The 14273-nt window shown below is 37.2% G+C and overlaps 1 protein-coding gene across 1 annotated transcript in view; it reads right to left on the minus strand.

Annotated features, from left to right (window-relative positions):
* The window catches only part of ADGRG7 (adhesion G protein-coupled receptor G7), a 93199-nt gene that overhangs the window by 32733 nt on the left and 46193 nt on the right, over positions 1-14273 (minus strand). Inside the window, 2 exon segments of the mRNA XM_067033516.1 lie at positions 3900-3996; positions 4866-5212. Coding sequence (XP_066889617.1) covers positions 3900-3996; positions 4866-5212 — 444 coding nt within the window.

Here is a 14273-nt window from a genome sequence, read left to right on the forward strand (position 1 = left end):
CCACTATGGAGAACAGTATGGAGGTTCCTTAAAAAACTACAAATAGAACTACCATACGACCCAGCAATCCCACTACTGAGCATATACCCTGAGAAAACCATAATTCAAAAAGAGTCATGTACCAAAATGTTCATTGCAGCTCTATTCACGATAGCCAGGACATGGAAGCAACCTAAGTGTCCATCAACAGATGAATGGATAAAGAAGATGTGGCACATATATACAATGGAATATTACTCAGCCATAAAAAGAAATGAAACTGAGTTATTTGTAATAGGTGGATAGACCTGGAATCTGTCATACAGAGTGAAGTAAGTCAGAAGGAGAAAAATACCGTATGCTAACACATATATATGGAATCTAAGAAAAAAAAATGTCATGAAGAGATTAGTGATAGGACGGGAATAAAACACAGACCTACTAGAGCATGGACTTGAGGATATGGGGAGGGGGAAGGGTAAGCGGTGACGATGTGAGAGAGTGGCAGGGACATATACACACTACCAAATGTAAATTAGATAGCTAGTGGGAAGCTGCAGCATAGCACAGGGAGATCACCTCTGTGCTTTGTGACCACCTAGAGGGGTGGGATAGGGAGGGTGGGAGGGAGGGTGACGCAAGATGGAAGAGATATGGGAACATATGTATATGTATAACTGATTCACTTTGTTGTAAAGGAGAAACTAACACACTATTGTAAAACAGTTATACTCCAATAAAGATGTTAAAAAAAAATACAGACGGCTTATATTTCTAGTATCAGAAAAGAAAAAGGCAACATAAAAAAAAAGAAGATTTGGTACATATATACAATGGAATATTACTCAGCCATTAAAAAGAATGAAATAATGCCATTTGCAGCAACATGGATGGACCTAGAGATTGTCATACTGAGTGAAGTAAGTCAGACAGAGAAAGAGAAACATCGTATGATATCAGTTACATGCAGATTCTAAAAAGAAATAATACAAATGAATGTATTTACAAAACAGAAATGGACTTACAGACTTAGAGAATGAACTTATGGTTACCGGGGCGAGGAGCGTGGAGGGAAGGGATAGTAGGCAGTTTGGGACTGACATGTACAGACTACTATATTTAAAAAGAATAAACAACAAGGACCTACTGTATAGCACAGGGAACTCTGCTCAATGTTATTTGGCAGCCTGGATGGGAGGAGAGTCTGGGGGAGAACGGATACATGTATATCCATGAGTTGCTGAGTTGCTTTGTTGTGCAACTGAAACTATCACAACATTGTTAATTGGCTATATTCCAATATAAAGTGAAATGTTAAAAAAATGAAAAGGCGTGCCTCCAATCCATTAATAGATAGATTAGGTCCAGCCTTAAGTAAAATGGTGAGAAAGAATAAAATTTATCTTCAGGATTTGGGGCCTCCATGTCCTTTCATCTGTAACCAAAGGACAACCTTCCTGCCATCTTCAATCTCACAATCCCCGACACAGAAGAAATAGGAGGGCACTTGGCTAAGAATTTAATAAAATCCTGCTGAGAAGTACTTTCACATCTCTAGACACTTCTCTGGTGACTAAGCAAGTGGCCATCAAAGTTTTAAATTAAAAAGATGGACATATTTCTGACCGAGGCAGCCTAGAGAAACACAGTTTAAAAGGGGAGGACAGGATAGAAAAAGAAAATGAATATCTAACTCTATCGGATAAAGACAGACTTGCAAATTATGAAACAAATTAGACAAATCTTTATCTGTATGAGTCATGAGTTATTTAAACTTCAGACAACACAATTTCTAAGTATTACTATTTGTACTATAGATCTGTGTGTGTGTGCATACAAATGTCTGTAAGGTTCCTCAGTTACCTCACACAGATGGGGAGACCTGGATGGGAAACAGGCTTGGATGCCTGTGGCCATGAGGAGGTGTGCACTAGGAAGGGACACCTCCTCACCTCCTCCATCCTTTGTACTACTTGGAGAGATAGTCATGCTGGATTTGTTCTCATGAGCCTCTCCCTTAGTTATTCTGAATCTAATCACCCAGATTTTGAAAAATAGACTGCTGAGGAGACAGATGGATCCTTCATGCAGACTAACCCTTGTAGGAGTGGGATTTCTAGAATTGAGATTGGAGAGTCACAAGATCAAGGTTGCATCTGACAAACAGCTATGAACCTGAGGTCTGGAGAGCATCATAGGTGAACCTCAGATGAAGCGTTTAACTCCTTAGTGATTTTGTCATGAAACATGGGGAAAGACAGCTGTAGAAGATATAGCATATGCTTCCAGAAAATTCTTCCTCATGCATTATAATTTCCCAATGGTTACCTCAACCATTCAGGGAAGTCTGAAACAGCCTATATGGTGGGACAGAGATTTGGGGGATAGAGCATTAAATAGGAGTGTGGCCTGCCCTGCAGTCGCCCCTTAATTGGGTCCTGGCAGAGATAGCAGTACATCCAGGGAACTGGGTTAGGGGTTTCGGGTATGACTGGCAGAACTGGGAGCCATGGTGGGGGGACAGGGAGTATGATATATTAAGGAGCAACTTTCGGGAAGATAACTCAAGAAAACCCCAAAAAGTCCCTCCTCTTTCTAAATATATCCTGAAGAAATGTGAGCCTTGTGTGTGTGTAGGGTGGAAAGTGGGGGATAAGGGTCCAAGATGAAGCTAATATTCATGTTACACATCCTTTCCCCTCTTCCCAACTCTTATTATCAGTTGCCTAGTGTCTTCCCTAACATCTAATACTGTACTCAGGAAAGAATCCGCTCTCAATTATTTACATCTTGGTGTGAATACATTTAAGACAGCAGGCTTATTTCTACTGAAGACTTCTGTAGGAGTAGGTCTAGCCCTGTGGCTGGGTTAGGATAGGACATTAATAATAATGCAATTTGAGGTGAATTACCTCTCCCATGAGATATCTGTATTTTACTCCTGATATCTAATTGTGGAATTAAAATTTTAAAACTCATTAAAAGATATTTAATCCCAATTAAACAGAGAAAATAGTGCCTAGAGTATATGGCTCCTAAAATCAAGCCAAGCAGTTAGCTCCCTATTCTACACTTGGTCATGGTCAGCCCTGGAAATAGGTAAGCACTCTGACACCACAGCCTTCCCTTGGGTATACTTGCACATTTCCAAGAGTTTTGTTTTGATTTGAGTTGGTTTGGGACTTCAGGCAGAAACCAGGGATCAGAATGGTTAAATTTATAAAATAAGAAGGGAAGATAAATTAAAGAGCAGTTGCCATTTGGTAGCAGAAATACACATAGAGTTCAGCCCCGCTTTCTTACTCTCCCCGCATGGAAGGCAAATACCATGCATTCAGGTACTTCCATTATTGACAGTTAATTATTCACGCTGGAGTCACAGGGAGAATTTATGTGTGATAAATGATCATGAAATACTCATTATAATCATATCAACATAGAATTGGTTCATAATCATGGATACTGCTCTTCAAGCACTTTCATGGATACTGCTCTTCAAACATTTTCAAGTGTGAAAATGTTTTCACATTTGCTTGACCCTTCATAGTAACTCCAGAGCAGGTATTACTATTATTGTTATTCTCATTTTCTAGATGAGAAAACTAAGATAAGGGGTCACTAATGATCACACTTCTTGTGTCCTGTGATTTTCATACTTAATCAAAGAAGACAAATTTAATATTAAAAAGTTCACATTTATAAATTTAGAAGACAATTGCTTGCTTTATGAAAGGATTTATCATAGGAAATTTTCATATCACCATATTTAAAATATAATGTGTTCTTTGAGAATTTGAAATACACAGTTATAATATGACAATTATAAAGTGAGATGCGTATTACAGTGACACTTGGACTCAATGTCATTGAATAGTTACACTCATATCAAAGAAATGGACATTTTAAAAACATAAACTTACATTTCCTCTCACCGGTAGTCTAATTCCCAGTGTGAATTATTCCCATTCTGAGAATAAATAATTCCCACTGTCACAGCTACCACTATAGTCGGGACTCCTATGTGATAAAGAGTCATAGAATTAATAATTTACCCAAGACTGGGATTAATTATAAAAGAACATGAGTGAATTATACACCTGACCTTTTTCAGGATGTATTGTTCTTTCCATTATAGACAGTGTACTAAATGATCCTACAGATGTAGGTCAACAGTAGACATAGTTTTTCTGTGTTTTCCTTTCCCTATCAGTGTTGGCTATACATATCAATCCTATACTATTTCTGATTTCTTTGTAACTCTTACCAAAATTTCCACTCTTAAATGGTCCAATTCCTCTTTCACTTGAATAAATTTAAATTTAGATAACACGAAAATAACTCTCCTTTGCTGGAACTCATTAAATTTTTCAAATTATTTTTCTTAAAAGAGTCACTCTGATTGTCTTGAAACATTTCTTTTAAAGTAGCTAGAAAAAGCAGGGTCAGGGTGGTGGTGGGATGAATTGGGAAATTGGGATTGACATATATACACTAATATGTATAAAATAGATAACTAATAAGCTGCTGTATTTTTAAAAATAAAATAAATTTCAAAAAAGGAAATAAAGTTAATTTACAAAAAAATTAAGTAGCTAGGAAGTTTATATGTGGTCTAAATCTCAAGTCAAATAAACAGAGATGTTAAAGGAAATGAACATCTTGAAGTTAGCTCGTGATGTATCTAGTATAGCTGCCTTGATCACATCTGCCTTCTTCACAGGAGAAGACACTCCTTCACTAGAAAGAAGGCACTCTTAGTGATTGCTGTATTTTCCATCTCCCCTACCACAAGGCCTTGTACTATTAGGTCTTCAATAGGTGTTTGTTTAAATTAAATGATTTCAACAAAATTAAATTCTTGAGTAAGTGAAGAAGCTAACACTTACCCCATCCAATTAAAGAGATGAAAAGAATGAAATGCTGAGGAAGAGGCTTCGTGGTCCTAATAAGAAGGAAACAGAGCTGGGCAGCACTGAGTCCCATCCAGGTAAATGTCACTAACACAAAATAGTGCAGCAAGATAGCAATCGCAGTGCATGTGGGATTCAAGATGACAACGGTGTCTTGTCTGGACATTTCATTATTACTCAAGTCAGTATTACCAGTGTCACTATGACTTGTCTTTAAGTTCTTATTGGAGTTTTCTATTCCAAACACAAAGAGGAGGTTGAAAATCAACATGGATGTGCACAGATTGACCAATACTCAGGTTACTGAGGTTTTTCTGACTTTCCTGAAAATAAATAAATAAATATAATTAATAATTTTTTAAAACTACAAAAAAAACTCCAGTGAAATCATGAGGGAACAAAAGAATATTATTACCCACTGTAAATCTAGCTCATAACCCAGTGAGCCAGCTGGTAAACGGACCTTCCCAACTACACCAGAGAAACATTCTCTCTTCTTATCTGATTCTCACAAAGTGAGTTTGAGAAAACAGGTTGATACCTCCTTTCTTGAACCTGTCTTTTAATCTAAGGTGATAGCTGTTTTCCAGAGATGCCCTCCTGTGAACTCTGCTTCCTGGAGTTTATGTCCAGTGTAGCCCCCTCCCAGGCCTGTCCAGTGACTTGATATAACTAACAGAATGCAGCAGAAGTCCTGGCAGCCAGGGCCAACTTATCCATCAGACAGTGGTGCTTAGTGTCCACAATATGTTTATACTTCTATGGCCCACAACAAGGTCTTCTAATGTAAAACATGCCCAAGGACTGTTCCTTCATCTGAAGATATAATTTGTGGGTGTAGAACCAAGTTCTCTTTGAAACTCATGACATATCACAGGTCTCTCTGGTATTAAAGAAAGTTATAAAATTTCCATTCACTACCATCTAGATCCTTATGAATTTTTCAGATTATAAGCCTCTTGAAATAAATATTTCACTATTCATGTGCTTAAAGTTCTAACATCTTCAAGAACTTCTCTATTTCTAATGTCTCAGAATTTGATGAACAAATCTGTTTGCTAATTATATATCCTATATGGTCCTATCATAACATTCCACCATGGTCCTTCCTAGTCTTTGGATTCCCACACTGAATAAAAAGCTTATATTAAAACAGAACTCTGTCCATCCTCATGATATTTTAGTTGAGATTTTCTGGATAATTCAAAATTTTATTAAGTCTTCTGAAAGGTTTAATGGGCAGAAATGCAAAAAGCATTCAAAAGAATCCATTTATATAAAAGTAAAGTTAGTTTTTTTCTCCAATTTCAAACATAAATTATCTACAGAGATAACAGGCTATTTTCAAATAGGCTATTTTCTAACAGGTCTTCTGTATATTCCAAAGTAATATAGTGACTAAATATAGAAGGAATGATAGATTAGAGATCATCATTCACCCACCAGTGTAATCATATATACCAGTTAGGATCATCAGTGAATACCAAAACCACTGAGTAAAAGTTGGGGAACAGAATATTCACACAGTCTCAAAGTTTCACTGCATGGATTGCCTATTATTTACAAAGGAAAAAATTGAGACTTTACAGTATAGAAATCTACCAGACACTACTTTAAACAAGGAAGCAAATGACATAGCAATAACGGGACAAACTGACATCATGCATTTCTTGCTGTGCCACAATGAAAAAGACTTAATGATTAGAATTCTCATCAAAAATATGTAACCTGTATCTAATAATTGGAAAATTTCAGAGAAATTTTATATTGTAGAATATTCTACCTTCTATAAAATAACTAACCTGAACACTTCAAATATTTTAATGTCATGAAAAACCCAAACAAATTTAAAAAGCAGAGGAATTAAAGACAACTAAAGAGACACAATTACTAAATAAATTGGGGGGAACAGCTAAAATGGACATTATTGGAACAATTGGAGAAATTTGAATATGGACATTAACATGATAACATTTATTAATGCTAAATTCTTGAGTAAAATATTCTGAGGATAATAATATTATACTATGTAGAAGTGCCCTTGTTTTTAGGAGATGCATACATGCTTGAAGAATTTAGAGATGACAGTCATGACGTTTAAAACTTACTTTCAAAATTTCAGGAAAAAATAGAAAAAGAGAAAGCAAAATATTAACAACTGGTGAATCAAGGTGAAGGGGTATTTGAGTGTTCACTTAGTCTCTTTCAACATTTCTATAGACATTTAATTTTTTTAAATAAAACTTCAGGAAAAAATGTTTAAATGGCAATACCTTTAGAACAAAAAATTCCAGAATCTACACATCTGAGAAAACAGTTGTAAAAGGAATTTATTAGAGAGAAATAATTCTGAAGGAAGAAGCACTGTGATACATCTTGAGTTTGGGAGGAAAAACCAGATAAGAATACTTTTTTTTTTAGATTCCATATACATGTGTTAGCTTACAGTATTTGTTTTTCTCTTTCTGACTTACTTCACTCTGTATGACAGACTCTAGGTCCATCCACCTCACCACAAATAAATTGACTTTGTTTCTTTTTATGGCTCAGTAATATTCCATTGTATATATGTGCCACATCTTTTTTATCCATTCATCTGTTGATGGACATTTAGGTTGTTTCCATGTCCTGGCTATTGTAAATAGAGCTGCAATGAACATTTTGGTACGTGACTCTTTTAGAGTCACGTATATGCCCAGTAGTGGGATTGCTGGCTTGTATGGTAGTTCAATTTTTAGTTTTTTAAGGAACCTCCATACTGTTCTCCATAGTGGCTATATCAATTTACATTCCCACCAACAGTGCAAGAGGGCTACCTTATCTCCACACCCTCTCCAGCATTTATTGTTTGTAGATTTTCTGATGATGCCCATTCTAACCGGTGATGAGGTGATACCTCATTGTAGTTTTGTGGGGTTTTTTAACATCTTTATTGGAGTATAGTTGCTTTACAATGGTGTGTTAGTTTCTGCTTTACAACAAAGTGAATCAGTTATACATATACATATGTTCCCATATCTCTTCCCTCTTGCATCTCCCTCCCTCCCACTCTCCCTATCCCACCGGTCTAGGTGGTCACAAACAACCTAGCTGATCTCCCTGTGCCATGAGGCTGCTTCCCACTAGCTATCCACCCTACATTTGGTAGTGTATATATGTCCATGCCACTCTCTCACTTCATCATAGCTTACCATTCCCCCTCCCCATAACCTCAAGGCCATTCTCTAGTAGGTCTGTGTTTTATTCCCATCTTACCCCCAGGCTCTTCATGACATGTTTTTTTCTTAGATTCCATATATATGTGTTAGCTTACGGTATTTGTTTTTCTCCTTCTGACTTACTTCACTCTGTATGACAGACTCCAGGTCCATCCACCTCACTACCTCACTGTTGTTTTGATTTGCATTTCTCTAATGATTAGTGATGTTGATCATCCTTTCATGTGTTTATTGGCAATATGTATATCTTCTTTGGAAAAATGTCTATTTAGGTCTTCTGCCCATTTCTGGATTGGGTTGTTTGTTTTTTTGACATTGAGCTGCATGAGCTGTTTATATATTTTGGAGATTAATCCTTTGTCGGCTGCTTTGTTTGCAAATATTTTCTCCCATTCTGAGGGCTGTCTTTTTGTCTTGTTTATGGTTTCTTTGCTGTGCAGAAGCTTTTAAGTTTCACTAGGTCCCATTTGTTTATTTTTGTTTCTATTTCCATTTCTCTAAGAGGTGGGTCAAAAAGGATCTTGCTGTGATTTATGTCATACAGTGTTCTGCCTATGTTTTCCTCTGAAAGTTTTATAGTGTCTGGTCTTACATTTAGGTCTTTAACCCATTTTGAGTTTATTTTTGTGTGTGGTGTTAGGGAGTGTTCTAATTTCATACTTTTACATGTAGCTGTCCAGTTTTCCCAGCACCACTTATTGAAGAGGCTGTCTTTTCTCCACTGTATATCCTTCCCTCCTTTAATCAAAGATAAGGTGACCATATGTGTGTGGGTTTATCTCTGGGCTTTCTATCCTGTTCCATTGATCTATATTTCTGGTTTTGTGCCAGTACCATACTGTCTTGATTACTGTGGCCTTGTAGTATAGTCTGAAGTCAGGGAGCCTGATTCCTCCAGCTCCATTTTTTGTTCTCAAGATTGCTTTGGCTATTCGGGGTCTTTTGTGTTTCCATACAAATTGTGAAATTTTTTGTTCTAGTTCTGTAAAAAATGCCAGTGGTAATTTGATAGGGATTGCATTGAATCTGTAGATTGCTTTGGGTAATAGAGTCATTTTCACAATGTTGATTCTTCCAATCCAAGAGCATGGTATATCTCTCTACCTTTTTGTATCATCTTTAATTTCTTTCATCAGTGTCTTATAGTTTTCTGCATACAGGTCTTTTGTCTCCTTAGGTAGGTTTATTCCTAGATATTTTATTCTTTTTGTTGCAGTGGTAAATGGGAGTGTTTTCTTAATTTCACTCTCAGATTTTTCATCATTAGTGTATAAGAATGCCAGAGATTTCTGTGCATTAATTTTGTATCCTGCTACTTTACCAAGTTCATTGATTAGTTCTAGTAGTTTTCTGGTAGCATCCTTAGTATTCTCTATGTATAGTATCATGTCATCTGCAAACAGTGACAGCTTTACTTCTTCTTTTCCTATTTGGATTCCTTTTATTTCTTTTTCTTCTCTGATTGCTGTGGCTAGAACTTCCAAAACTAGGTTGAATAAGAGTGGTGAGAGTGGGCAACGTTGTCTTGTTCCTGATCTTAGAGGAAATAGTTTCAGTTTTTCACCATTGAGAACGATGTTGGCTGTGGGTTGTCATATATGGCCTTTATTATGTTGAGGAAAGTTCCCTCTCTGCCTACTTTCTGCAGAGTTTTTATCATAAATGGGTGTTGAATTTTGTCAAAAGCTTTCTCTGCATCTATTGAGATGATCATATGGTTTTTCTCCTTCAGTTTGTTGATATGGTGTATCACGTTGATTGCTTTGCGTATATTGAAGAATCCTTGCATTCCTGGGATAAACCCCACTTGATCATGGTGTATGATCCCTTTCAATGTGCTGCTGGATTCTGTTTGCTAGTATTTTGTTGAGGATTTTTGCACCTATGTTCATCAGTGATATTGGCCGGTAGTTTTCTTCTTTTGTGACATCTTATGTCTTGTTTTGGTATCAGGGTGATGGTGCCCTTGTAGAATGAGTTTGGGAGTGTTCCTCTTTCTGCTATATTTTGGAAGAGTTTGAGAAGGATAGGTGTTAGCTCTTCTCTAAATGTTTGATAGAATTCACCTGTGAAGCCATCTGGTCCTGGGCTTTTGTTTGTTGGAAGATTTTTAATCACAGTTTCAATTTCAGTGCTTGTGATTGGTCTGTTTATACTTTCTATTTCTTCCTGGTTCAGTCTCAAAAGGTTGTGCTTTTCTAAGAATTTGTCCATTTCTTCCAGGTTGTCCATTTTATTAGCATATAGTTGCTTGTAGTAATCTCTCATGATCCTTTGTAATTCTGCAGTGTCAGTTGTTACTTCTCCTTTTTCATTTCTAATTCTATTGATTTGAGTCTTCTCCCTATTTTTCTTGATGAGTCTAATGGTTTATCAATTTTGTTTATCTTCTCAAAGAACCAGCTTTTAGTTTTATGGATCTTTGCTATCATTTCCTTCATTCCTTTTTCATTTATTTCTGATCTGATCTTTCTGATTTCTTTCCTTCAGCTAACTTTGGGTGTTTTTTGTTTTTCTTGCTCTATTTGCTTTAGGTGTAAGGTTAGGGTGTTTTTTCAGATGTTTCTTCTTTCTTTTTTTTTTGGCTATGTTGGGTCTTCGTTGTTGCATGTGGGCTATCTCTTGTTGCGGCAAGCAGGGGCTTTTTTTTTTTTTTTTTTAAATACATTGACTCCCATTTTATTTATTTATTTATTTATTTTTGGCTGTGTTGGGTCTTTGTCTCTGTGCAAGGGCTTTCTCTAGTTGCAGAAAGTGAGGGCCGCTCTTCATTGTGGTGCACAGGCCTCTCACTATCACGGCCTCTCTTGCTGCAGAGCACAGGCTCCAGATGCACAGGCTCAGTAGTTGTGGCTCACGGGCCTAGTTGCTCCGCAGCATGTGGGATCTTCCCAGGCCAGGGCTTGAACCCGTGTCCCCTGTATTGGCAGGCAGATTCTCAACCACTGCGCCACCAGGGAAGGCCAGGGGCTATTCTTTTTTGCGATGCACAGGCTTCTCATTGCGGTTGCTTCTCTTGTTGCAGAGCACCAGCTCTAGGCATTCAGGCTTTGGCAGCTTGGCAGCAGTCTCAGTAGTTGTGGCTCGCGGGCTCTAGAGAGCAGGCTCAGTAGTTGTGGCACACAGGCGTAGCTGCTCCAAGGTATGTGGGATTCTCCCAGACCAGGACTCTAACCCACGTCCCCTGCACTGTCAGGCAGATTCTTAACCACTGCACCAGTAGGGTAGTCCGAGATGTTTCTTGTTTCTTGAGGGAGGATTGTATTGCTTTTGAACTGTATTGCTTTTGACTGAACTGCTTTTGCTGCATCCCATAGGTTTTGAGTAGTGGTGTTTCATTGTCATTTGTTTCTAGGTATTTTTTGATTTCCTCTTTGATTTCTTCAGTGATCACTTCATTATTAAGTAGTGTATTGTTTAACCTCCATGTGTTTGTATTTTTTACAGATCTTTTCCTGTAATTGATATCTAGTCTCATAGTGTTTGGTCAGAAAACATGCTTCATATGATTTCAACTTTCTTAAATTTACCAAGGCTTGATTTGTGACCCAAGATATGATCTATCCTGGAGAATGTTCCATGAGCTCTTGAGAAAAATGTGTATGTATTCTGTTGTTTTTGGATGGAATGTCCTATAAATATCAATTAAATCCATCTTGCTTAATGTATCATTTAAAGCTTGTGTTTCCTTATTTATTTTCATTTTGGATGAACTGTCCATTGGTGAAAGTGGGGTGTTAAAATCCGCGAATATAACTGTGTTACTGTCGATTTCCCCTTTCATGGCTGTTAGCATTTGCCTTATGTATTGAAGTGCTCCTAGGTTGGGTGCATATATATTTACAATTGTTATATCTTTGTCTTGGATTGATCCCTTGATCATTTTGCAGTGTCCTTCTTTCTCTCTTGTAATAGTCTCTATTTTAAAGTCTATTTTGCCTGATATGAGAATTGTTACTCCATCTTTCTTTTGATTTCCATTTGCATGGAATATCTTTTTCCATCCCCTCACTTTCAGTCTGTATGTGTCCCTAGGTCTGAAGTGGGGCTCTTGTATACAGCATATATATGGGTCTTGTTTTTGTATCAATTCAGCCAGTCTATGTCTTTTGGTTGGAGCATTTAATCCATTTACGTTTAAGGTAATTATCGATATGCATGTTCCTATTACCATTTTCTTGATTGTTTTGGGTTTGTTATTGTAGGTCTTTTCCTTCCCTTGTGTTTCCTGCTTAGAGAAGTTCCTTTAGCATTTGTTGTAAAGCTGGTTTTGTGGTGCTGAATTCTCTTAACTTTTGCTTGTCTCTAAAGGTTTTAATTTCTCCTTTGAATCTGAATGAGATCTTTGCTGGGTAGAGGAATTTGGTTGTAGGTTCTTCCCTTTCATCACTTTAAATATGTCCTGCCATTCCCTTCTGTCTTGCAGAGTTTCTGCTGAGAAATCAGCTGTTAACCTTATGGGGATTCCCTTGTATGTTATTTGGTGCTTTTCCCTTGCTGCTTTTAATATTTTTTCTTTGTATTTAATTTTTGATAGTTTGATTAATATGTGTCTTGGCATGTTTCTCATTGGATTTATATTATATGTGATTCTCTGTGCTTCCTAGACTTGATTGACTATTTCCTTTCCCATATTAGGGAAGTTTTCAACTATAATCTCTTCAAATATTTTCTCAGTCCCTTTCTTTTTCTCTTCTTCTGGGACCCCTATAATTCGAATGGTGGTACATTTAATGTTGTCCTAGAGGTCTCTGAGATTGTCCTCAAGTCTTTTCATTCTTTTTTCTTTATTCTGTTCTGTGGTAGTAATTTCCACTATTTTATCTTCCATGTCACTTACCCGTTTTTCTGCCACAGTTATTCTGCTATTGCTTCCTTCTAGAGAATTTTTAGTTTCATTTATTGTGTTGTTCATCATTGTTTGTTTGCTCCTTATTTCTTCTAGGTCCTTGTTAAACGTTTCTTGTATTTCCTCCATTCTATTTCCAAGATTTTGGATCATCTTTACTATCATTACTCTCACTTCTTTTTCAGGTAGACTGCCTATTTCCTCTTCATTTGTTTGGTCTGGTGGGTTTTTACCTTGCTCCTTCATCTGCTGTGTATTTCTCTGCCTTCTCATTTTGCTTAACTTACTGCATTTGGGGTCTCCTTTTCGCAGGCTGCATATTTGTAGTTCCCGTTTTTTACCCCCCAGTGGGTAAGGTTGATTCAGTGCGTTTTGTAGGCTTCCTGGTGGAGGGGAGTGGTGCCTGTGTTCTGGTGGATGAGGCTGGATCTTGCCTCTCTGGTGGGCATGACCATGTCCAGTGGTGTGGTGTGGGGCGTCTGTGAAATTATTATGATTTTAGGCAGCCTCTTTGCTGATGGGTGAGGTTGTGTTCCTCTCTTGCTGTTTGGTATGAGGTGTCAAGCACTGTAGCTTGCTGGTCATTGAGTGGAGCTGGGTCTTAGCACTGAGATGGAAATCTCTGGGAGAGCTTTCACCATTTGATATTAAGAGGGGCCAGGAGGTCTCTGGTGGTCCAATATCCTGAACTCAGCTCTCCCACCTCAGAGGCTCAGGCCTGACACCTGGCTGGAGCACCAAGACCCTGTCAGCCACATGGCTTAGAAGAAAAGGGAGAAATAGAAAGAAGAAAATATAAATAAATAAAATAAATGTATTAAAATTTAAAAAATTATTAAAAGTAAAAAAGTAATTAAAAAAGAAAGAAAGAAGAGGGCAACCAAACCAATAAACAAATCCACCAATAATAACAAGTGCTAAAAAGTATAGTAATTTTAAAAATGACAGAACCCTAGGACAAATGGTAAAAGCAAAGCTATACAGACAAAATCACACAAAAAAGCATACACAAACACACACACAAAAAGAGAAAAAGGAAACAAATATATAATATTTTTAAAAAAGGAAATGAGCAACCAAATCAATAAACAAATCTACCAAGATAATAAGCTCTAAATACTAAGATAAACATAAAACCAGAAACAAATTAGATGCAGAAAGCAAACTCCAAGTCTATAGTTACTCCCAAAGTCCACTGCCTTAATTTTGGGATGATCATTGTCTATTCAGGTATTCCACAGATGCAGGGTACATCAAGTTGACTGTGGAGATTTAATCCACTGTTCCTGAGGCTGCTGGGAGAGATTTCCCTTTCTC

Source organism: Kogia breviceps, chromosome 5, assembly GCF_026419965.1.
Source record: "Kogia breviceps isolate mKogBre1 chromosome 5, mKogBre1 haplotype 1, whole genome shotgun sequence".
Taxonomy (NCBI): Eukaryota; Metazoa; Chordata; class Mammalia; order Artiodactyla; family Physeteridae; genus Kogia; species Kogia breviceps.